General features: G+C 45.0%; 1 protein-coding gene across 30 annotated transcripts in view; it reads left to right on the top strand.

Annotated features, from left to right (window-relative positions):
• The window catches only part of ERC1 (ELKS/RAB6-interacting/CAST family member 1), a 271,872-nt gene that overhangs the window by 191,128 nt on the left and 56,868 nt on the right, over positions 1 to 23,876 (top strand). For all 30 annotated transcript variants that reach the window (XM_060413515.1, XM_060413527.1, XM_060413514.1 and 27 more), the window contains one exon: positions 16,358 to 16,502. In XM_060413515.1, the coding sequence (XP_060269498.1) occupies positions 16,358 to 16,502 (145 nt within the window). The remainder of the gene's footprint in view (positions 1 to 16,357; positions 16,503 to 23,876) is intronic.

The raw sequence follows: 23,876 nt of genomic DNA on the forward strand, positions 1-23,876 counted from the left end.
TCTTTTTTTTTTTTTGTTTTTACACACTCGATAATATTTATCCTGCCATTGTACTTGAAGATCTAGATAATTATGAAATTCCCGGGTCTGATGCTCCTGATATGGAGTGGATGACTGCTGCTCTTCTGGGTCTTAGGGTGTGTGGAGAGGGAACAGTGCCTCGACCAGGGCAGTGCAGAGTCTGTCAGAAGACCTGGGCTTGTTTTTTTTCTTCTGGAATTTCGATAAATGGCATACGTTCATCCTGGCAAAAGCAAGTAGGGTTTAGATCATTTGCTAAATACTTTAGTGTTCCCTGTGTGTCCCAGGCTGCCCAGTGGTAAAGAATCCTCCTGCTAAGACTCAGAAAAGATGGATTTGATCCCTGGGTCAAAAAGATGCCCTGGAGGATGCCATGGCAACCCTCCCCGGTATTCTTGTCTGGGAAATCCCATGGACAGAGGTGCCCAGTGGGCTGCAGTCCATGGGGTCGTTAAGAGTCGACACAGCTGAGCACACACGTTAGTGTTCCCTAGAAAATAGCTTATCCTGGTAGTTTCTCTCGCCTCTACCGAGGTTTCTAGAGATGTGTTCCTTCTGACTTTCTTCTCTTGAACTGTTAATATACCCTTTCAATCTTTTCCTCCAAGGTTGTGACCTTAGTGTTGTTTGGTTCCCACAGGTGAATGTTCTGCAGGCTTTTGCAGTGTTTTGCTTATTTCTTCCAGGTATTGGCAGGGGTTGGGGGGAGATTCTGAAATCTGCCACTTTTAGGCAGATTTGCCATGTTTAATTACAAAAGTAATCTCAGAGAAGACCGAGTACATTCACCATGTAGCCCCAGCTCGCTGCCGTGTCCCAGACAGGCCTCAGTGCTGGGCCACAAGCAGCCTCAGCCTTCGCCACAGTTTTCTCTGCAAATGTTACCACTTTCCATGTGCTTCACGGGGCTTCCCTAGTGCCTCAGATGGTAAAGAATCCGCCTGCAATGTGGTGTATAATCCCTGGGTTGGGAAGATCCCCTGGACGAGAGTGTGGCAACCCACTCCAGTATTCCTGCCTGGAGAGTCCCATAGAGGAACCTGGTGGGCTACAGTCCGTGGGGTCACACAGAGTCGGACACGACTGAGCACAGCAAAACACATGTGCTTCACGACGTGAAAAGAGACCTAAGGTTTACATATTGTTTTCCGTTGACCACAAAATCCTTTTCTGTTTGGGACGTGAATTGCCTAGTATACACTGACTGCATCTCTACAATCTGTTCTTTTTTCTATGGATGAAAAGTTTCTGTCTGGAGTTAGAATTTAAAATAGGAGATGAAAGTTTTTAATTGCTAACATTGCTAGTTCTACACAGTTCTTGTTCTTTACAGCTGTATATTTTAAGTGTTTGTGTACTATGGTTATATTGAAACTAACACAAGTCTGTTCATTCAAGTGTTTACTGAATACCTATTTTAGGTGCTAAGGAGAGAGATATAAACAAATACATAGAAGAATGATCAAGTTCAAAACTGGAGCACGTACACAGAGCTGCTGTGTGCTTGGTTAGCATGCCGACTCCAGCTCCAGCTGGGCTGTGCAGCTGGCCCTGGGTGTTGCCAGGGGTGAAGGTAGCACGGAGTTGCAGCCGTGCTCAAGTTATATGAGACACATGGGAGAGGGGAGTTGATGATCAGGGTGACTTCTTGGCAGCTATGATATCAGGAAAGGGTTATGAAAAGCTGCTGACAAGACATGGAGAATTACAAGTGCTTCAGTAATGTTGGCGTGTAAATTATAATGGATCATGGGAGGAAGACAGGCAGTGTTCAGGCTCACGAAGGGCCTTCTGTACCATCCTATGGAATTTGGCCTTTATCCTCTATTCGTCAACAAATTATCCCAAATGTAGTGGCTTAAAATAGTTATCTCGGTTTCTGATGGTCACGTCTTTGGGAACCTCTCGATTGTGAGCTTCTGGTCCAGATCCTCTCATGAAGGTGCCGCTCAAGTGTGCCCTGGGCTGCAGTCCTCTGAGGCATGCTTGTGGCTTCAGGGAGCTCTGGCCACAGTGGCTGCCCCACATGATTGTTGAGAAGAGTCGTTGCCTTAGTGGCTTTAAGCGTTGTTTGCAAAGAGTTCAGAACAACAAAGCTAGCTTGGTGATTATTCTTAGAGCTTAATGTCAAAAGCCCTTTTCCACCAACACATAACCGTTCCAACTGGTAATTATCTCCTGTTTCCTAGACAAGAGGCTGGTTCTGTGCCCAGTCTCGGTTTGAAGTGTCTGTACTGTCTGCATGGGTCACGCTCTGGCAAAGCAGGTCTCCAAGCAAGTGACGCCCTGGCAGGTTCATCCCCAACGTCACTCCAGCTCATTGCCTTACCTAGATGGAAGCCAGGCTCACAGTCCCTTGCTTTTTTTATCTTAAGCCGCAAACGGTAGCCTTGGTGGTTTGAGTTTTAAAAGCCGGGAAAAGGCTTGAGAGAAATTTTACTCGAAGTGCGTGTGTGCTGTTGTGCTCAGCTCTTTGCAACCCCATGGACTGTACCCCACCAGGCTCCTGTGTCCGTGGGATTTTCCAGGCAGGAATTCTGGAGTGGGTTGCTGAACCCTCCTCCAGAGGATCTTCTTGATCCAGGGATCAAACCCCTGTCTCGTGCATCTCCCTTATTGACAGGTGGATTTTTAACACTGCATCACCTGGGAAGCCACATTTGACTTGGGGAATACCGTTTTCTTGAATGGATAATTAAGTCAGGAAAAAACAGGACAAAGGAGATCGGAGGTCGAGATACATTTTGGTTTATTCTGTAGTTCTCTCACCACAGTGATTCACTCAGAAAGGATCGATTTTGAATAGTGGTAAAAGGAGCTGGCCTGGGGCAAGTGCAGGCCAGCCCTGAGAAACCAAGATGAGTTGAGACCTAGTGCATTTTTTAAGTGATTCCAGGGCTGTCCAGGTGTCCTGATTTAAAGGCTGCTTTTTGAGTCAGGAAATTGTGTCTTGTTCCAGGGTTTACTGTCATAAAGCACACAGTCCTGGGGGGTGGTGCTTCGGCTCCATGAATCACAGGCTGGCTTCACAGACCCAGGCCCATGATTTATTCATGCCATGCCATAGTAGGAATGACAAACACATGAGCCACACGTGGTTCCTGGGATGAGTCTTTAACTGGGGAGGGGCCGTAAATCCATAAAGTGAAATGAGGCAGAGCCGGCCTCAGCTCATGTCATGTCTAGAAGATCTCTTCCTGTTGGACGGGGGTGTTCATTCCAGACCTGGTGAAGTTCAGCGTCCTTCTTGGAATGTGTCCCTGGGCTTTTCCTGTGCTGTTTCAGTCTGTCGATCAGCCGTCTTTGATTCGTTGCTTACAAACCTAAAAAACAGCTCTGAAATGTAGTTGTTATTCATATTTTGTCTTCTATAAAGTAGAACTGACTTGAATATTTGCTCATAGGCTTTTCAAGAAATTTTTGCTTGGAAAACTTTTCATTGGACTGCTAAGCCATGATCAGTCATCCTCCTTTGCATCTAAGTTTGTGATTGCCAGTGTTGCCGTAAGCTTAAAGTCCTACCTAGCTTTATGAGCTTCATTTAATTCCCCAACTCTGATAAAGAGGTTCTGTTAGAATTGCGCTTGGGATTTGTATGGGTAATACTCAGTTGAAGAGAAAGAGATCCAGGGGCCGTGTCAGAATATGAGCACTCATTGCTACCGTCTTCTATAGTTTTAGCATCTTTACTACTCTAGGTACTTCCCTGGAGATCCAGTAGTTAAGACTTTGCCTTCCAAAGCAGGGGGTGTGGGTTTGATCCCTGGTCAGGGGGCTAAGATCCCACATGACTCGAAGCCAAAAAAATAAAAACATTAAAAAAAAAAAAAGCACCCGGAAGCAATATTGTAACAAATTCAATAAAGACTCTAAAAATTGTCCACATCAAAAAAAAAATTTTTTTAAGAAAGTAAAATCTTTACTTCTTTTGTTAAAATAAGCAAAGTTTAAAAACTTTCTTAGTTTCCATGGGGGCTTCCCTGGTGGCTCAGATGGTAAAGCATCTGACTATGATGCGGGAGACTTGGGTTCGATCCCTGGGTCGGGAAGATCCCCTGGAGAAGGCAATGGCACCCCACTCCAGTACTCTCGCCTGGAACATCCTATGGACGGAGGAGCCTGGTAGGCTACAGTCCACAGGGTCGCAAAGAGTCGGACATGACTGAGCGACTTCACTTACACTTTACAGTAAAGTCTAAAACTTCTTTTGGAAGAATATTTCCAGTTGCCCTTTTCCTGTGTCTTTGAGAAGTACAGTGATAGCTATTGCTTTATTAGTTTCAACTGTATTTCCAACATTAAAAACAGTACCATTGCTAATGCAGGAAAATGTCAAAATTAAAAAAAAAGTGATCAGAAGATTCTACGTCTCCCCCTCCTTCAGTGCCTTCCATCACCACATCAGTTCAGTTCAGTTCAGTCACTCAGTTGTGTCCGACTCTTTGCGACCCCATGAATCGCAGCACGCCAGGCCTCCCTGTCCATCACCAACTCCTGGAATTCACTCAAACTGACATCCATCGAGTCAGTGATGCCATCCAGCCATCTCATCCTCTGTCGTCCCCTTTTCCTCCTGCCCCCAATCCCTCCCAGCATCAGAGTCTTTTCCAATGCCACATACACCTTTCGTATGTGTAAAGCAGAAGGGTGGGTGTAGGGAGCCACTTCCTCATTTGCGTCTGGCACTTCACAAGCAGCTGGAACATGAGGGAGAATGCAGAGAAGAGGGGATTCTAGCTGATGGGAGTAACGACTCATCTGTGAAATGCAGGCAAGCCACTTGCCTTCTCTTCTCCTGTGGAATTTCCCCACCAGATGTTTCATTCCAAACCCATGTAGAAGAGGAATTGGTCTTATGATTTTCACCAACCAATTGATAGCAGATGAGTGATGGAATTGTTGAATCATTAATACAGGAAGGGAACAAATTGCAGAATTTGTCTTCATCTGTTTTGGTCAACAAACAAACGCCTTGGTGATCTTCAGCATCTCTAAAACCCCAGCATCTCCAGCACTGTCCCCCGCCCCCGACCCCACACCCCAGCAGTCACGCAGATGTGTCCCTAGAGCTCTCAAGGCTTCATAGGCAGCTTGAAGACTATCTGGGATGTTTACTCTTTGGAACTCTTCCTACTCTTTTTTTTTTTTTTTTTTTTTCAGACAGTGTACCACAAATCCAGACATGAGATGTTCTGTGTATTGTCTGGTGCTTTATGAAATCAAGGCACACTTAGCTCTCCATTGTGCCTGAGGTGGAGAGTGAGTGCCAGGTACACTGGCATTCTTCTAGCCAGTGTCCCAGCAGATAGATTGGAGTGCCGTGTGAGCTAAAGGCAAGGCAGGCAGCCCCACGGTAGCACCGTGTGGACAGCTGGCATGGACATGTTATCCGTCTCCAACTGGAAAAGGTTAAGTAAACAGGGGGACAGTGACAAAGTGCAGGGATTAATTGCTTAAAGCATTCAGTGATTCTTAAAACAGACATCTAAATAAACGGAAGGGTTCTGGTGTTTGAGTTCTGAGGCACAGTGTAAGAAGACTTTATTTTCCTTTGGAAGCAGAAACTTCCTAAGAAAAGAAGACACAGTAAATGATCCAGCCGAAAGTAAGAATGTGACGATAACCAGCAGACCATTATTTTGAAGGGACTGGATCTTTGTAAGGGAGGTTCGTGTTCTGGAATGTTCTGTTCGCATTATACCATCAAACATGAGGCAGGCCTAAAGGACATACTATTATGAAACAATAAAGACAAAATGAAAGAAAAGGCCATATAAATCTTTTTGTACACATCATCCCCAGATGTTACTGTGAGCCCACTACTTAACTTCATCTCTTGAGGCTCATGCTAAGCTGTTTTTACCCCCCAACCCCAGATTTCCAACACAAATCATTGGCTTTAAGACATAATTCACTAGGGATTTAGGTAGGATTTGAGTAAATCCCCAACAAAAAATCCCTGGGCTTGCCAGCTATTTTTAAAGGCAGAGATTTAGCAAGCAGAAGATCCTCAAGTTCACCTGTCTTGTGATGGCCCTTGCCATGGAAATGGCAAGGAGGAAATTTGCCTGTAAATACATTATAAGATGCTTGCCTTCCACACCGTCTGTTGGCCGGAGCCACACCACAGGAGTCCACAATGTTTTCAAGTCCAGCGATGGTCCATTTTATGAGGATCTGCAGTGTTGTCAGAATTTTAGAGTTTAAAATAGTTGATTGTTTTTACAGTGGAATTGGAAGGTTTTGATGGACTTAGTGAATTTGGAAAAGCAAATACACATATTAAAAACTCAGTCTTGGCAAGAGTGTGGGTCTACTGTTGGTCTTTTAAGCCAGTTCTTTCTGTAAAGCAGTGTGTCTCAAGTACCTTCTTGAAAGATTCTCGAAAGTATAGAAAGCCATCCCCTGAGATTCAGATCCCGCGGGTCAGGAGCAGAGAACAGCCTTCCGTCCATAGTGATTTCTGTTATGCTTGAGAACCGCTGTTTGTAAAGCAAGCCCAGTATACTTCTTTGGCTCATACACCTTTCCACAGCTGTGGACTTGAGCATCTTTGAGGTCTTTTGGGTTCTACAGGTAAATCCGCTTCCTTCTCAGCAGGCGCTTTGGGTTGACTTTCAGGTGCTGAGAATTTGCATGTCTGTCTTCTCTGTATATGCTGTACTTGGGTGTGTCGTAAACCTTGTGTCATCAAAGGGGGGGTTTGTCTCTGCATTTTGTTGTCCTGCTGTTCTGGGACAGTTTTCCAGAGGAGGGGTGGGGGGCTGACAGGTCTTAGTTCTGCCCTCTTGAAATCAGGACTCCAGTACAGTATTGAAGTCTGAAAAATTGAGACCAGGATGGGGAGAAGGAAGGCACAGCAGCTGTAGAGGAAAGTCAGTCAGTGGAGGCTTGTTTTTCTTTTAAGACGAGCATCCATAATTGTAGTATGAACAACAATTCATTTTAGATCAGGTAAAACACACTCTTCATTTTTATGCGTTCCCTCTGGAAACAGGCGAACATTAGGTAGAGTTCAGGAATCATGTCTACACTGAACCAGAGAGAAAGCTCACTAACAAGCAAAATCTGTCGAGAAACAAGCCTGAGACTCTCACCTGAATGTACTATCTTCCTTCATGGTGTCATGTTTCACCGTGAATTCCCAGCTTAATGAATCAAAAGGGGCTACGCTGGTGGCTCAGACAGTAAAGAATCCACCTGCAGTGCCGGAGACAAGGGTTCAGTCTCTGGGTTGGAAAGATCCCTTTGGAGAACCCACTCCAGTATTCTTGCTTGGAGAATCCCATGGACAGAGAAGCCTGGTGGGCTATATGTAGTCCATGGGGTTGCATCCTAATCAGTAAGCAAAAAGACCTATTAAATGAGCAGATGTTTTATCTTAACAGGGTATTCCCTTCTCCTCTAGCCTTTTTTTTTTTTCTTTTTAGGGCTGTATTCTGAGGCTAATTCTTATCTGTTAATTTCTTTTCTAATTTTTAGATTCCAGTTATATTGTCTGTTGTACTATTTGCAGGTTTTCATAGATTATCCCTCGTGTATACAAAACGCAAAGTGGATTTGAAACATTTAATTAAAGTAGTTAGGACATATGCTCATCTCCTCCAACAGAATTAATGGAGTAAACTACATACAGAATTTTGTCTCATTTCCATGTGAGAGTCCAGACTGGGATAGTAGTTCTGTAAAGTCGTTAGGGGTTCAGAATCATCCTCTCGTTGCCCTGCCGTTCCTACAGTTTTATCTTCATCCACACCATCCACGGTGGCTCACAGCAGCGTGACACCCCAGCAGCCGTGGGGCAGGGTTGGGGGGTGGGGTGCAGACATGCTGAACTACACACGAGGAACAAGCTCCTTTAAGTAAAATTCAAAAGTAAGGAAACTTAGAATATCAGAAACAAGAATCTGGATGTCCTACCCAGAGAAGGGAATCTCTAGGTACAGTATTGTTTAGAGGAGATTGATTTATCCTGATCTGTAGTGAAGAAGTGGTGAGAATTTTTTTTTTTTTTTGAAAGAAGAATGTTGGGAGCTTTCCTGGTGGTCTGGCTGTTAATTAAGAATCCACCTGCCAATGTAGGGGACGTGAGTTTGATCCCTGGTCAGGGATCTTTGGTTCTCCTAAGCCCGTGCTGCACAGTTACTGAGCCTGTGCTGTAGAGCCCGGGAGCCGCAGCTGCTGGAGCCCGTGCTCCACAGCAAGAGGAGCCCGCACACTGAAACGAGAGGGCAGTCCCCGCTGTCTGCAGCTAGAGAAAAGCCCACGTGCAGGAATGAAGACCCAGCGCAGCCAAAAATAAATAAATAAGCTTAAAAAAAAAAAAAAAGAATGTTGGAACAGAGGATCCAGCTGAGCCTCAGAACAGTCGTCTGGACAGTTTCACACTTATTCCCTTGGTGCCGTCGTTGCTAAAAATATATTTGTAATTCTTTTCTCGAGAGTTGCTTCCAGAGCCAGTTTACAAGGTGCCTCTGAAAATAAACATATTCTTAGACCTCACTGTGGTCCTAAAAACATACCATCTTGATTTATTGTCTAACTTCAGTGCCCAGGTTTGATGTCAGAACTTAAATTCATTTTAATAAAAAGAACATTTGCCATAATTTCAAATACTTGAATAATGTAATAGATTTTGCAGCCAGTTTTAAAGAAAAATTTGGCAGCATTATTGAATAAATGTTTTTATGTATTAATAACTTCCTAAAATGAATTCTTTGAAGAACTTATCTTTCACTTGAAGTTTAAGTACAGGTGTATTTTATGAAGGAAGCAACTGGATAATGTTTGCTATATTTTAAGGAAATACAGGATAAAAAGGATCATCTTTAGATACTGGTAATACTAAACTTTCAGTGGTCTCAGGAGAGCTGGAATCAAGGACATTTATTTTGGAGCAGGACGACTTAATCGTGGAATGTAGTTTATGCCGTATTTATGGTGCCCGTGTGTACAGTGTGGCGAGTTTTGACAAATGTACACTGTGTAGTTGCCACCATAGTCGAGCTGGACTCCACTTCCAAAGGTCCTCGTGTCCCTTTCCAGGTATTCGGCAGCTCTGATCTGCAGTCCCAGGTGCTTACTGATCTGCTTTCTACCTCTTTGTGCATTAGATTACAGTTTTTATATTTAAACAAATGGTAAAGGTACAGGTTTCTGGGTTTTGTGCCCCACCACACACACAAATTGGAGATACAGTCATCAAGTTTTTGCCCTTTTCAGAAGCAGGCAGAAAGCTCTATAACCAAAGTATCAGTATCACAATAAAAGTCGGGTTTTCCAAAATTGTCATAATCTGTGATCGGTTGGATATATCAAAATGTTTATTTTTCAGAAAAAAACAAATGAGAAGAAAAACTGAATTCAGCTTTCCTGCACAGAATATTGGTCAATTAGCCTCCTTTACTGAGCTCTGTGTGCTGTGTTTAGTCGCTCAGTCATGTCCGACTCCTTGCTACCCCATGGACTGTAGCTCGCCAGGCTCCTCTGTCCATGGGGATTCTCCAGGCAAGAACACTGGAGTGTGTTGCCAAGCCCTCCTCCAGGCGATCTTACTGAGCTCCACCTACCAGCAGTTGCTGCCTTTGTGTTAATCGTGATTCTTCTCAGAGACTTCTGAAATTCTGAAGTCCATCTATACCAGAATAACGTCTCTCCCCCTTTCTCTCACCAGTGTGTCTCTCAGCAGAGATCAGTCTCTTCCCCTTGTTTCAGGAGGTGGAGACCTGGGACAGGCAGCACAGCTGTGTGTGCAGAGGCCTGGCCACTAGCCAGGAGCAGGTCGCAGGAGCCGGGACCCCAGTATGTGCTGCAGGACTCAAATGTCCTAAGACAGTCTCTGTTCAGTGATGTTTGCAAGTTTCTTTCCAGCAGCAAAGCAGAAATGCAGTACTGATTCTATGTCCCATATTCTTTGAATAGTGTAGTGATTCATCGCAGTCCTCCTGTTGGCTCAGGAATCCAGAGTCAGCCAGTATTCTGTTCCTTGTCCTTTAAACCATGTTTGTAATGTGAGAGTTCTGCACATCTGTAACGTGAGAGTTGGTGCTTCTCTAGCAACAGCCTCCTGACCCTTCTGCTTCCAGAAGCATCTCCTCTCTCCTTGCCTCTGAGTCTGTCTCTCTAGACCTTAATGTACTTGTCTGGAACTCTTGATGGCTTCTGTATTATATTCAAAATCAGATCATTTCTTCTTCAGCATTTTGAGTACCCTCATCTGCCGGGTTCTGGTTAGAACCCTCAAGAATTTCACAGCCTGTGTTTACTCCTTCCTGCCATCCCAGACCATCTGTGCTCCAGTTCAAAGCTCCCTTTTCAGCATCCCCCTCAGTCTGTCTTTCCTTGTGGAAACCCACTCATCCAGTCTGCTTCTATCGATGTCACTTTCTCTGTCTTTATTATTCTCTCTGCCAAAATAGGCCCACTCAATTCCCATGTCTTCAGCCCAAGGCAGTTTTCTCTGTCTGGGTTATTACCTACTTCGGTACTTAACAGCCCATACGATTTATTGGCACTTGCATTTTTGTTTCATCTCATTCGTTGTACTGAAATCTCACAGTTAAAAGAAGTGAAGTTGCTCAGTTGTGTGCAATTCTTTGCAATTCCATGGACTGTAGCCCACCAGGCTCCCCCGTCCATGGAATTTTCCAGGTAAGAGTACTAGAGTGGGTTGCCATTCCCTTCTCCAGGGGATCTTCCCGACCCGGGGATCGAACCTGGGTCTCCCACATTGCAGGCAGACGCTTTACCCACTGAGCCACCAGGGAGGCCCTAAAAGGACAAACTTAATCTTAAAAAAAAGAAAGAAGTACAAAAAATTAGCAAGCTGAATAAATGCTGAGACCAATAAATGCATAGAAACATTGAAAGGAAACTTTAAAGACCCTGTACATGGACCCACAGTGCAGCTGCCCGTTTACCTGAACCGTGAATGCCCTGGAGGGGTGTGCAGGACAGAGAGAAATCAGCAGCCCAGGAGACAGCCCAGGCCTGTCAGGTGGAGCATGACCCCACGTGGAAACACATGGTCCTTGGAGAACACTCATGAAAAAGTGGGTTGCAAATCGTTGCTGGTCCAGTATTAGGCCCAGGTGTTTGATGTGGAGTAAAAAAACCTGATGAGGTGGGACAGTGAGAAGGGAGTGAAGTCAAAGCAGGCATTTTAAGAATCTCGCAGGCTGGTGATAAAAGGCAGGTGGGACCACAGTAGTGAGCATGCCAGGTACACAGCAGTGGGCTCATTAAAAATGATTCAAAAGGAGGATCCAACCACACTTGCATATTGGTTCTGGGGAACAAAGAGGAAGCCAAATTGTTTCAGTGTCGGCAGTCTGTGGGCCTCAGAGTGTGATGATTCAGTTAACATTGAATGAAAGATTCGTTATGATGGCTGGAAAACGTGACTTGGTGTTGACATTTACATTAAAGGTAGTTCTTGGTATCTTAGTAAAGGCGGCTGGAGAGGACAAAAGACGCTCGGGAACCAGAGTTTGGAAGATCAGGCACTCCAGCCAGGCTCGCCCTCACGGGCCCACCGACAGCCAGACTCACTGCGCTGTTGCAGGCGGTGTCTCCCCCATGCTCCCCGAGACCTCCATCAATGGAGGCTGGAGGGACCTGCTAGCCAAGTGACATGAAGAGCGAGGGATTTCACTCTGGATAGTTAATTGGTTAAATTTGAGTAAAGGGGGCCTTTGTGAGAGAACCAGAACTTCAGATTTATCTTAACATTGGAATAGATTAGGCTCTGCCTGCACATCTTTGACAGTGATCCATCCAGAGCCCCCATCTCGTTGTTGGTTCATCTGCTCGCTCTCCAGGAGTTTTCTGGATTATGGAATTTATGAAACATGATGATGTAATCAGGCCATTTGAAATACCCAGTTGGAAGAGGCAAAAATAAACCCTTCTAATGTGCCTTCGTTCTTACTCCGTTTCTGTCTTGCATTTATGTTATACCCACAGGCTTGTCTAGGACTCTTAAATTACTAGTCACCGTCATTATTGGTTATTTCTCTCATTCACTAGTGAGAGAGGGCTCATGGGTCATCCTCAAAGGTTCAGGAATCGCCGGAGGATTTTGAGCCTCACTTGTGTGGATTTTTGCCTTTTGCTTCTGACATCTGCTGGAAGAGAGGGGACAGAGGAAGTGGTCTCACCATTTCTTGAAGCTGAGTTGCCACAGCTGAACTTGTTGAGACATCTTGATTCTGTTAGCGTTCACAGGTCAAAGGACAGGTTCAACTGTTCGGGTAGTTAAAGCCCCAGGGATGGAGTGACCAGACTAATGACTTAAAGTTGGATTTCTGTTACTGCCTCCTCATTATGCAGGTCAGGTGGCCTGTTGGTCGTGCAGTGGGGGGTCACTAATCACCTTGAAGGATTTCGTGTGCGCATTTTTCAGTTTTTGTTTTTTAACTGAGGAAAAGCCACTAACAGAACAAGGGGCGTCATTGGGGTGGAAGAGCGCTTTGGTTCCTCTCTCCTTTCTCTGGGCTTGTGGCCTGTGTATGTTCCCTTTTCTGTTTTGTGTGTTAACTCCTGAAGCTTATAGGGCTGCAGTCGGAAGGTGTCTCTTTTCTGTAGCACCAGCAAGTGCTCTTTCCTATAGAGAGTCTTCGGTTAGCAAAGCTGCTGAGGCCAATTATCCGTCCCCACCAAGGCTCATTTTCTCTGAAATAAACCTTAGTAGGAGTAGAATAGCTGACTTTCAGATCACAAGTCATTAACTCTGATTAGAAAGGAACCGTTTCAGTTATTTTTTTCGTCTTCATACTTTTCTGTACCTTTGCATTTTTCTCCAATGAATGGAAGTGACTTTGTTGTCAGAAAGTAGCTTGTTTTTCAAAGAAGCAATTATATTAAGAATAGATGGCTACTTCTAAAATAAAATTTTTTGCGGTTTGTCTTTTTTTTTTTTTCAGTCTAAATTTCATTCCTCTGAAATGCAGGGTATTCTTAAAATTTTAATTTAGACATGTGAATGCTCCCTGTAAAGCTTAGCTATGTAAGTTTACCTACTGATACTGTCTTTACTATCACTTGTACTGAGGGAACAAGACTTTTTCTTATTCCGCAAAAGTTAGATGAATTACTGTTGATCAGCTTTACTTTTTGTGCCCATCCCCTAAATTATTTTCAAGAAGCTGTTCTCCCCTGTGGTGTCCATTTGCAAATTTACCAAAATTTAGATAGACTGATACTATCTCTGTTCTCTTCCCAAAGCAAGAGAAGAACTAATAAACCCACAAAAGATACTGACATGACCAGGTTAACACCATCATATGTATAACACGTGATCAAAACCTTTTATTCTCTTGACCATGAATTGCCCTTTTCAGGCACATACACATGTAAGAAGTCAATATCAAGAGTGTACTTTTAAAATGGAAAGGACAGTGGTCTATTAATCTGCTAGGGAATTTTTAGAGGGTAAGAGCGTTGGGTATTGGGAGAGAAAATTTGATTCTGTGCAGTTGATAGCATATTATCAATGAGCTATATAATCAGCGCTCAATAAAAAGTAAATAGCATCAATGACATAAAATTTCTATTTGAGTCGTATAGAAAAAGGGAAACGTCTACAAAACATGTATCTTATTAAGGAGGCACCATTCCAATAGCCCAGACGCCAGTGCCACATCCTTTATTTTAAAGTTTAGAATCTGAGTTGTCATCTGTTATATTCCATTAGGAGAATGAGACATTTTACCCCAGAGATTAACTCTACCACATTAGCTGGCCAAGCATATCATTTATAAGAGTCAAGATGCTTCAGCAACATAGGCTGCTTATTAGTATTTCATATTGTCGTGCTGCTTTCCTTAAGCACAGAATGGAACTCAGATCCTGTGGCCTTATGTCTGGCATTCAGCAAGTGTTCTCATGACTTGGTCTAACTGGACAGAATAATTTCTCTTTCACTCATCTTCTGTTACTTGCCTGTTGCTAAATGTGTGATTCTGACTTGGATGCACAGAAACGCAGCCCCCTTCTTGAAAAAGTGCATTTCTCATTCCAGCTTGTCAGTCTCCACGCTCCCCGAAAGGGAACAGATGACAGCAATCAGCAGGAAACCGCAGAGCGAGACCATCTTGAACTCCTTCACCTTTAAGCTCATTTCACCACTTAACATATTTTTTTCAAGTGGTCAGTGGATATATTTAGACTGTCGTTATCCCTTTGGTGTCGACTAGAGCTTCATGGGATAAGCCATCTGCCATTTCTTAGAGTCACAGAAAGTGGGGACAGTGGAAAGTTATCCTGGAGTCAGTGAATCTTCCCTTCCAACAGCAAAGACTCATTAAACAAATCTTCATTTCCGTGATGTAAACTGACCTACATCTTCCATTTGTTAGCACCGCTTGTTCAGAGTTCCCCAGACTTCCCCAACCACATACGGAATATCCTTGTCAGAACATTCAAAAGAGAGCCTTCCAGTTTGTGGCTAAACTAAAACTCTTCCATATGACTGCTATTGAAGCCTAATTATCTTAACAAGAGACAGAAGCAAGGTTAAACTTGGGCAGTGCCTTCTCAGATTCAGCACTTCCTCGGGTCAAAAGCTCAGGCCACTTATATAGATCTTGTAAATCAAAGCTGTCTTCTTCCAGATGACTTGTTCCATAAAAGATGAGCTCCAGAGGAATGCATTTGGACTATGAGACTAATTGTTCACCAGCTTCCTTCTGATTATTTTGTAAATTTCTTAGTTCAACATCCCACCCCAATCCCTAAAATCCCACCTTCTTTTCCTTCTGGATATGAACCAAAAATAGTTGTTAGCTAAACCACATGGAATCAGTAGAGTTTAAATCGTTGTTTCAGAGTGTGCAGATCATTGCCAAATAAAGCCCAATTGTTGTTGTTCAGTCATTAAGTCATATCTGACTTTTTGCGACCCCATGGACTGCAGCATACCAGGCTTCCCTGTCCTTCACTATCTCCCAGAATTTGCTCAAACTCATGTCCATGGAGTCGATGATGCCATCCAACCGTGTCATCCTCTGTCATATCCTCTTCTGCCCTCAATCTTTCTCAGCATATGGTCTTTTTCAGTGAGTTGGCTCTTTGCATCAAGTAACCAAAGTATTGGTGCTTCAGCATCAGTCCTTCCAATGAATGTTCAGGGTTGATTTCCTTTAGGATTGATTGGTTTGATCTCCTTGCTGTCCAACGGACTCCCAAGGGTCTTCTCCAGCACCACAGCACAAAAGCATCAATTCTTTGGCGCTTAGCCTTCCTTATGGTCCAACTCTCACATCCATACTTGACTACTATAAAAACTATAGTTTTGACTAGACAGGCTTCTGTCGGCAAAGTGATGTCTTTGCTCTTTAATATGCTGTCTAGATTTGTCATAGCTTTCCTTCCAAGGAGCAAGCATCTTTTTAATTTCATGGCTGCAGTCACCATCTACAGTGATATTTGGAGCCCAAGAACATAAAATCTGTCACTGTTTCTATTGTTTCCCCATCTATATGCCATGAAGTGATGGGACCAGATGCCTTGATCTTCAGTTTTTGAATATTGAGTTTTTAAGCCAGCTTTTTCACTCTCTTCTTTCACCTTCATCAAGAGACTCTTCAGTTCCTCTTTGCTTTTTTTCATAAGGGTTGTATCATCTGCGTATCAGAGGTTATTGGTATTTTTCCCAGCAGTCTTGATTCCAGCTTTTGATTCATCCAGCCCAGCATTTCACATGATGTACTCTGCGCAGAAGTTCAATACAGCCTTGATATACTCATTTCCCAATTTTGAAATTGGGAAATGGCAAACCACTTCAATGTTCTTGCCTTGAGAATCCCATGAACAGTATGAAAAATACAGCCCTGGCTGGAAACTTCTTTGTATTGATGAGATAAAGAGATCCATAGATGCCACAGGAACCACTGGCTGGTTTCCTAAGTCCTGTTTACTAATCTTTGCCGTTTGTTATACATTCCGTACATAAAAATGTGTTTCAGTGGTACCTGGTTTCTCTGGAAGCCACAGAATACTTATCAAAAGGATGAGTCAAATCAGTAAAACGTGTAAATGACAGGATAGTTCTTACCTTAAAAAAAAAAAGTCATTAACTTTGTTTACTTTTCCAAGTTTAACTACAGCTGGATCTAAAGAACTCGCTATTCAGATGTCAGTGTAACAACCTGATAAAAACATTTAGAGTTGAGAGGACCTGAATGGGATTCCTGCCTGGACCCCAAGTTCGGCTGTGAATTTGGGTCGCTGTGTACTCTGAGACCTAGCTTCAACCGCCATAAATGGGGTAATGGTGGTAGTAACCCGAGAGGATGGCTGTGAGGGCTGAAGTCTGGGCGTGTGCTTTCTCGTGCAGGCAAGAAGCCCTTCTGGCCGCCATCAGTGAAAAAGATGCCAACATAGCTCTCCTGGAACTGTCATCCTCGAAGAAGAAGACGCAGGAGGAAGTGGCCGCCCTGAAACGGGAGAAGGATCGGCTGGTACAGCAGCTGAAGCAGCAGGTATGACTGATGGGGGCAGGGGGTGGGGGCTGCCCGCATCCTTGCCAGCTGTGGACGCAGGTCAGACGTCTGACCCATGTCCAGTTCGTCTTCCCAGCAGAGACCTCAGCCTTTCAAGCCTCTGGCTCCGTCCAGGAAGCACAGAGCCTTCTTGGTAAGAGGACTGGTTGAGGAGGTGTCACACATCTTCAGAGAATGTTTCTTAACTTTTGCAGTGGCTTTGGGAAATTAGTGCAGTTCTGCCCACTTGAATTGAAAAAGGTGTTTTTGGTTGTTGGCGGTTTTTGTTTGTTTCTCCACGTCTTTCTGGGCCAGGCCACAGGGGTCCACAGCACTGACCGCTGTGTGGCCTTGGCAAGCGCTGTAGGGTATCTTCAGGGGCTGTCAGAGTCCTGAGAGGTGCCTCCAGGTCCAGAGACCACGTGTCAGGGCAGGCGGCAGTGGAGTGGAGCTGGTGTGCTGATACTATCGACTGGTGAGGTTTGTTTTTTACATCCCATCAGACACCCTCTGTAGAAGGCACTAAGTATATTTTCAGTTAACTGATTCCCTGTTCTTCAAGGCTGGGTAAGCTCTGTCAGTGAGAGAAACATTTTGCCCTTTTTTATTCCACCCAGAACCTTCCCCAAATTTAATGGTGAATACTTGCGTGAGCCCCTTCATTTGTGAAAATAAAAGCTAGAAATCTCCTCTTTGATGATGGTTGCACAACAGTATAAATACACTTAACAGACATAACTATAAACAGGGTTAAAATGATAAATTTTATGTATACTTTACCACAGCTTTAAAAGGGGGGGAAACGTTTTCCCCTTTGAAAGTGAGGCGAGAGCTGACTGCTGAAATCGGAGTGCTCTGGATCTGCGCAGCGCCTGCCTTAGTGGCCAGGCCTGTGCCGCTCACGGGGCCCACCCCCACCTCACGTCCTCCCCCGCTGCTCCGTCACTGTCCCCGTGCACTTTGGCTGCCCATGAGTGCCCTTCTGCCCGAAGTGATCAGAGTAGAAAAGAGCTTTTCAGGTTAAGGAATTTCTTCTTTTCTGCTTCTAGAGGATCAGTCATCAGCTGATAGCATAATATCTAACATTTGAACTAGCAGAAATCAATATTTACACAATAAGGAAATTTTCTCTGTTTGTAGACATGAAAATTGCTTATAAATAGACTTTATTTGTGTGACTGATTTTGCTGAGAAAAAACACCAGAAGTCCCCTTCTACAAGATGGAAGGGTGACCAGCAAAAACAACCCAGTGCTCATGAACAAAAAGATTTGCAGCTTATGTAGGTAATACCTGTGGCTCAGCGGATAAAGAATCAGCCTGCAATGCGGGAGATCTGGGTTCAATCCCTGTGTTGGAAAGATCCCCTGGAAAAGGGAAAGGCTACCCACTCCAGTATTCTGGTCTGGAGAATTCCATGGACTGTATAGTCCAGTTGGACACGACTGAGCAACTTTCACATTTATGTAGGCAATACCCACTTAAGCACTGGGACCCCTGAACCATCATCCCTTTAAGAGACAGAGTCACTGTGAACTTCCACCCTCTTCTGGGTGCTGGTGACGCAGGGTCAGGAAAGCTTCCCCTTTGTGGAAGGTTCACCTATGTTATTCAGCATTTCGAAGAATTCTGCCACATAAGCATTTTCAGAGCACCTAGTTTGACTGAAAAAAAAAAAAAAAAAGACTTCTTTCATAGTACACGAGAAAACTGAGCAAAGAAAATATCACTTTGTCATTCAGTCCCACATTGCTCATTCTGTCTCATTTTAAGAGCCATGATTAATTCTAATTGGTCCTTATGTCATATTTTCTGAACAAATGATCAGTTTCTGTTACACTCAGTAGAAGAATTTCAAATGAATGAGCCTGCTCAGCTGACTGAGGAGTCTGAGGGGTGGTAGATAACACGCCTGTACTTTTGCAACGGCCACGGAAAACTCAAGTGAGCTGCCCTGTATCTGTATGTCTATATGTTACTCACCCCCGCCGCACCTCCGCCCCCATTCATCAGGGAACAGCTAGTGGAGATCAGTTAGTGTCTCTCGAGAGAACCAAGATCTCCAGAGGAGCAGTGCGTCCCGCACAGCTACGTGATAAGCTGAGGTGTCCCGGTGTGTGTCCTGCAGAAAGGTGTCTTCCCCCAGGGAAAGCGAGCTGATGCCCAAGCTTGCTTGGGTCTCTGGCTTTCTGGTTTGCTGTCCCAGGCCAAACATCACCTTCTGTCCCTGCAGTCTTTTCACAGTGGTTTTCACTCTCCTTCCTTGCATCCCTCCCCCCCGGCTGCCCACAGGGTCCTTTCAGAAGTTTGAGACCCTGTCCTCTTCAGTCGGCTATTTCCGTAAGCATCCTTTCTAGTTTTCTGTTATGTTGTGTGTGTTTTACTTGTTGAGCATTACAAGGCTGCTTAATTTCCCTGATCTCTTAAGTTCTCAATGGAAAAGGGGTACTTTACTGTTGCCCCAAGTATTTCCAATAGGTCCAGCATGGAAAAGCATCTGAATTCAGTGAGTCATGCATTAAGTAACCGTCCGTTACCAAGTTGTGCCCACCACCTGGTTACCAGGTGACCTGTCCCAGAGAGCTGCTGTGACACGTGGGCCAGCTTCACGGTGCTCCCCCAACTTGTGGCTTCATCGGGCAGAGCTGAGGGCTCTGACAGCCACCACGCAGGCCCAGGCTACCGGCCCAAGCTGGCCGTTCTCACTCGGACCCCCGTGAGCATGCAGTCCCGCTCTTGGCCAGGCCTGCAGTTACCCTGGCTCCTGGCTGGGGCCACAGGGCTCCCTCCCAGAGTTACTCCCAGGGCCCTGGGCCCTGCTGCATTTGGGCTCCTCTGTGGGGTGGCTCAGTATGTGGGGCCGGCTCCCCCTTAGGCAAGCGATCCAGGGAGGGGAGAGAGCAGCCAGGACGTTAGAACCCGCCTCAGTGGGGCCACCGCCACCCCCTCATCCTAGTGACCACTTCCGCCTGCCCTACAGCATCAGGGTCATTGTGGGCTGGCCACCTGAGCAGTGACTGAGCAGCAAATAGCCGTGTCTTCCTGCGTGAGACACTGCTCAGCCCTGGACAGGAACACACGTGACGGGGGGGCATGGCTCAGAAACACCGAGACCTGGAGAAACACGTGCTGTGTGATTCCAGGTGTCTGCTCAGCTCTAGGGAAGACCGCAGTAACCTCAGAAAGCAGATGAGCCGTCACAGCAGAGCCTGCTGGTCTGCCACCTCCGCCCCAAGAGGGCCTGTGGAGGCGGACAGGTGTGTCCTCACCAGCCTGTCTCCCTCTTCCTCTGTGTTCAGGACCTTGCTCCTCGTCAGATCAGCAGGTCTGATCCCTGTACATGTGGTCGTGCCCCTTCCCTCACTCACCCCCCATCCTCAGGACCAAAGACACCAGGACTTGGGGCTGAACTCTCTGAGCACAGGGCCCTCGTGCATGACTATTTGTTCCTCGTGACGTCAAGATCCCTTCTGCCAGACTCAGCATCACTCACACACCAGTGTCAGGCCAGAGGAGGTGTGTGCCCAGGGAAGACCTAGCAGACAGCAGTGCCCCTGAGTGGGCTCTGTTTGGGACTCGACCTACTGAGTGCTGTTGTCCCCAGTGTTGGGCCCTGGCCACCAGCTCTGGAGCAGCTGGGAAAGCCCGTTCATCTGAGTGTTAAACTAGCTTAAAAGGGACATCTAGTGACTTCCCTGCAGTCCAGTAGTTTAGACTCCCCCTTCCAGTGCAGGGGACACAAGGTCCACCCCTGGTTCGGGAACTAAGATCCCACATGCCCTGGGGCAGCTATGCCTGAGCGCTGTAACTAAGACCCAACACAGTTAATAAATAATGTGTTTTTTTTTTTTAAAAAAAGTGACCTCTATAGACAAAACTGGAGCCTATTATACGGAGTGAAGTAAGTCAGAAAGAGAAACGCCAATATGGTATATTAATGCCATATATATGGAATTTAGAAAGATGGTAACCACAACCCTATATGCAAGACAGCAAGAGACACAGATGTAATGAACAAGCTTTTGGACTCTGTGGGAGAAGGGGAGGGTGGAATGATTTGAGAGAATAGCTTTAAACATGTATATTACCATATGCGAAATAGATGACCAGTGTGAGTTCGATGTGTGAAGCAGGGCACTCAAAGTCGGTGCTCTGGGACAGCCCAGAGGGATGGGATGGGGAGGACGGTGGGAGGGAGATCCAGGATGGGGGGACACACATGCTCGTGTGGGTGATTCACGTCAATATATGGCGAAAACCACCACAATATTGTAAAGAAATTATCCTCCAATTAAAATTAATTAATTTTTTAAGTGACCTCTAATGTTGAAGGGAGAACAATAAAATGATTTTTCTTTCTATGACAAGAACAGAAACAGTTAAAGCCACAATGTCAGTGGACAAAGAAAGAAAGAAAGCAGCAAGTGCAGAGGTAGCTCGAGTGCTGTAGCAGCCGCTCTGGACACGTGTCCCTCTTGCCCAGCGCCGCCCCGTGATGATGAGGCCAGCCTTGGGACCGTCCGTGTGTCCACTCCCCACGTGTCACCAAAGTCAGGTGCTTGGCCAGGGCGGTCATTCCTTGGAGGACACGGTGTCCGGCGTGGCCAGAGGAGCCTCCTCTGTGTGCAGCCCTGGCCTCCTGGCTCCATCCTGTACCTGCTGTGTCCACGAGCCACGCTCCCAGCTGTCCTGTGTGCCCTTATCCCTTCTGTGGCGAGTGGAACCTGTCTGGTTAGGATATACTGTGTCCAGAAGTTGACAGAATAGACAATTACTGATCAGTCCCTGCTTCATGACTCAACTGCCTGTACTGACTTGGTCAGATAAACGTGCTCATCTCGTTTTAATTATCCTGCCTCCGTTCAGTCCTAGATTCTTACATATTAAGTCTTCAGTATACATACTTCTTCCCCTAAACCACCACAAACATTAGGATCAGCTCCACGTTTCCTGCCAACAGCATCCAGATTTATTTGAAAGGAACTGGATGCAAAGCGTTTTCCGTTCCCCATCCTCCCTGCTGGAATGGCCTCCTACTTCCTCAGCTTAATCTCTGCTTTAATCTTCACTTCAAGACTCATCTTTGTAGTTTGGAATTTCCTAGCCATGGAATCAGTTCCTTACCTTTCGGAAAGCCAGCCTTTGCTTATTTTCACTCACACGTTTGTCCCCTCTTGGGCAAAAGCTGTCCCGGGAGGCAGGCGCTTTGTTTCATTTTTTATTGGAGTACATTTGCTCTACAGCGCTGTGTTAGTTGCTGCTGTACAGCAAAGTGAATCAGCTTTGTGTATCCACGTATCTCCTCTTTTTTGTATTTCCTTCCCATTCATGTCACCAAGGAGCCTGAGTGGAGTTCCCTGAGCTGTATAGTAGGTTCTCATTATTGGTTCTCTGTTTTATGTATAATAGTGTATTTGTGTCAATCCCAATCTCCAAATTCATCCCCCACACACACCCCACTGCCCCTCTTGGTGCCCCTACGTTTGTTCTCTACATCTGTGTCTGTGTTTCTGCTTTTCAAATAAGATCATCTACCTCCAACTCGTGACCGTGCAAGACATGAGCCCCCTGTCTTGCATACACAAGCACCCATTCCCCCCACACCAAGAATCCACGTATGTGAAGCTCTTTTGTAACACACAGCATCATATTAGTTTTCAGGGTGCAACATAATTGTATCTATGTATGTATGGTGGTCAGTGTACATCTATCACCACTTTTTTTTTTCATGTGATAAAAACTTTTAAGATCTTGACTCTCAACAGCTTTCAAATACGCAGTGCAGTGTTGTTACCATTATCACCATGCTCAACATCACAGCCCCAGGATTTAATAACTGGAAGTCTCTACTCTTTGACCCCCTTCATTTATAAATCTCTTGATATCTAAGTGTTGGACACAAGTTTATTCTTTTGGTTTTCTTAACGAATCAAGTCACAAACTTCCTCACTTAGCCTCTCTGGGTCTTCTCTTCCTCATCTGTAATGTTGGATGGATAGATAAAATTGATTTTGAGGTCTAGAGTCTATATTTTCCAATTTTTGGCAAGTCAGTGTATTTACCTGTAGCTGTATTTATCTGCTAACTGCTGATGTTAGGGACAGTTTTAAAAGAAGCAGTTGTAAAGCATAAGGGAACACATATGTAAGGATTGTTTAAAACTGTCTATAGACATTTGCTCATCTTATGAAAGTAGTAAATATTGCATTTTAAAGTTTGAAAAAAAAATCCTGGTTACTCACTATCCCCCTGAAACCTTTTTCGTATCCTACAAAGAAATGGATCCCATTTTGATGAGTTCTGCCTGCCTGGAGTTCGGTGGAATCCAGAGGCTGGGAGACACAGGGAAATCTGAATTCCTCCCAGGCTCCTTCCTTCCATCTGTTCCGTCTCTTTTGTCATCAGTTCCAGATGTAGGCAGACTCTTCACAGAATTTGATAAGACCCTCTCTTCCCCTTGTTTCGAGCATCACATCTTGCTCGCCGTTCCTGTTGTCAGACTGCCGCCTTCTGTGATGCCGCGGGGAATTTATAAATCTTTCTGATCCCTCCTGAATCATCTCAATGCAAATAAATCAGCCTCGATTTCCTGTCCCTCTGCACGTGCCCCTCCTGTTCCTGCCCCCTCGCTGTCTGTCAGGTGGCATGATTTATAGCTGCTTCCTGAGCCCCTTGACCTTGGTCTGAGGATCTCATTAAGCATGAGTAAGAAGACAGGTTCAGGGTGATTCACCTTTCTCCCACTCAGCTTCTCTTGGTAGGAATCAGATCAGTATGCTCCACAGAATCTGTTCCTGCTGCCTCTTTTGGTCTCTTTGAAAGAATGTGAATACTTATTAAGAGTGAATATGGAATTAAGTGATACTTGTAGTCAAGGAAACGAGGAGTGATGGTAGATAAACTGTAGCATTAACCATCACAGAGTACCCTTCCCATGGACAGCCCACACGACCAAATTAAACTATCTGTACTACTGTCTGGCTTTCTTGAAAAAACATTCCCAGGTACGAATATCCAAATTTTATTGAGTTGAAGCTTGTTTTGAGTGCTTCACACAAATTAAGTCATATAATTACACAGAAACCACCCTGTGAAGTACAATTATCCTTTTTGTACAGAGGAGATGCTGAGAGAGCGAGAAATTTGCCCAGAGTCACATGGCTAGTAAGCGATGGAGCTAGGATTCAGAACAGACCATGTCACTCCGCTGCCAGCATTGATGATTGCTACACCAAAATGTATTGCCATCATCACAGGCTTTCGGTTAGAGATTTCAGTATCCTTTGTGTGTATTAGTTACTCAGTCATGTCCAACTCTTTGCGACCCCATGAACTATAGCCCACCAGGCTCCTCTGTCAATGGAATTCTTCAGGC

Source organism: Ovis aries, chromosome 3 (assembly GCF_016772045.2).
Source record: "Ovis aries strain OAR_USU_Benz2616 breed Rambouillet chromosome 3, ARS-UI_Ramb_v3.0, whole genome shotgun sequence".
Lineage (NCBI taxonomy): Eukaryota > Metazoa > Chordata > Mammalia > Artiodactyla > Bovidae > Ovis > Ovis aries.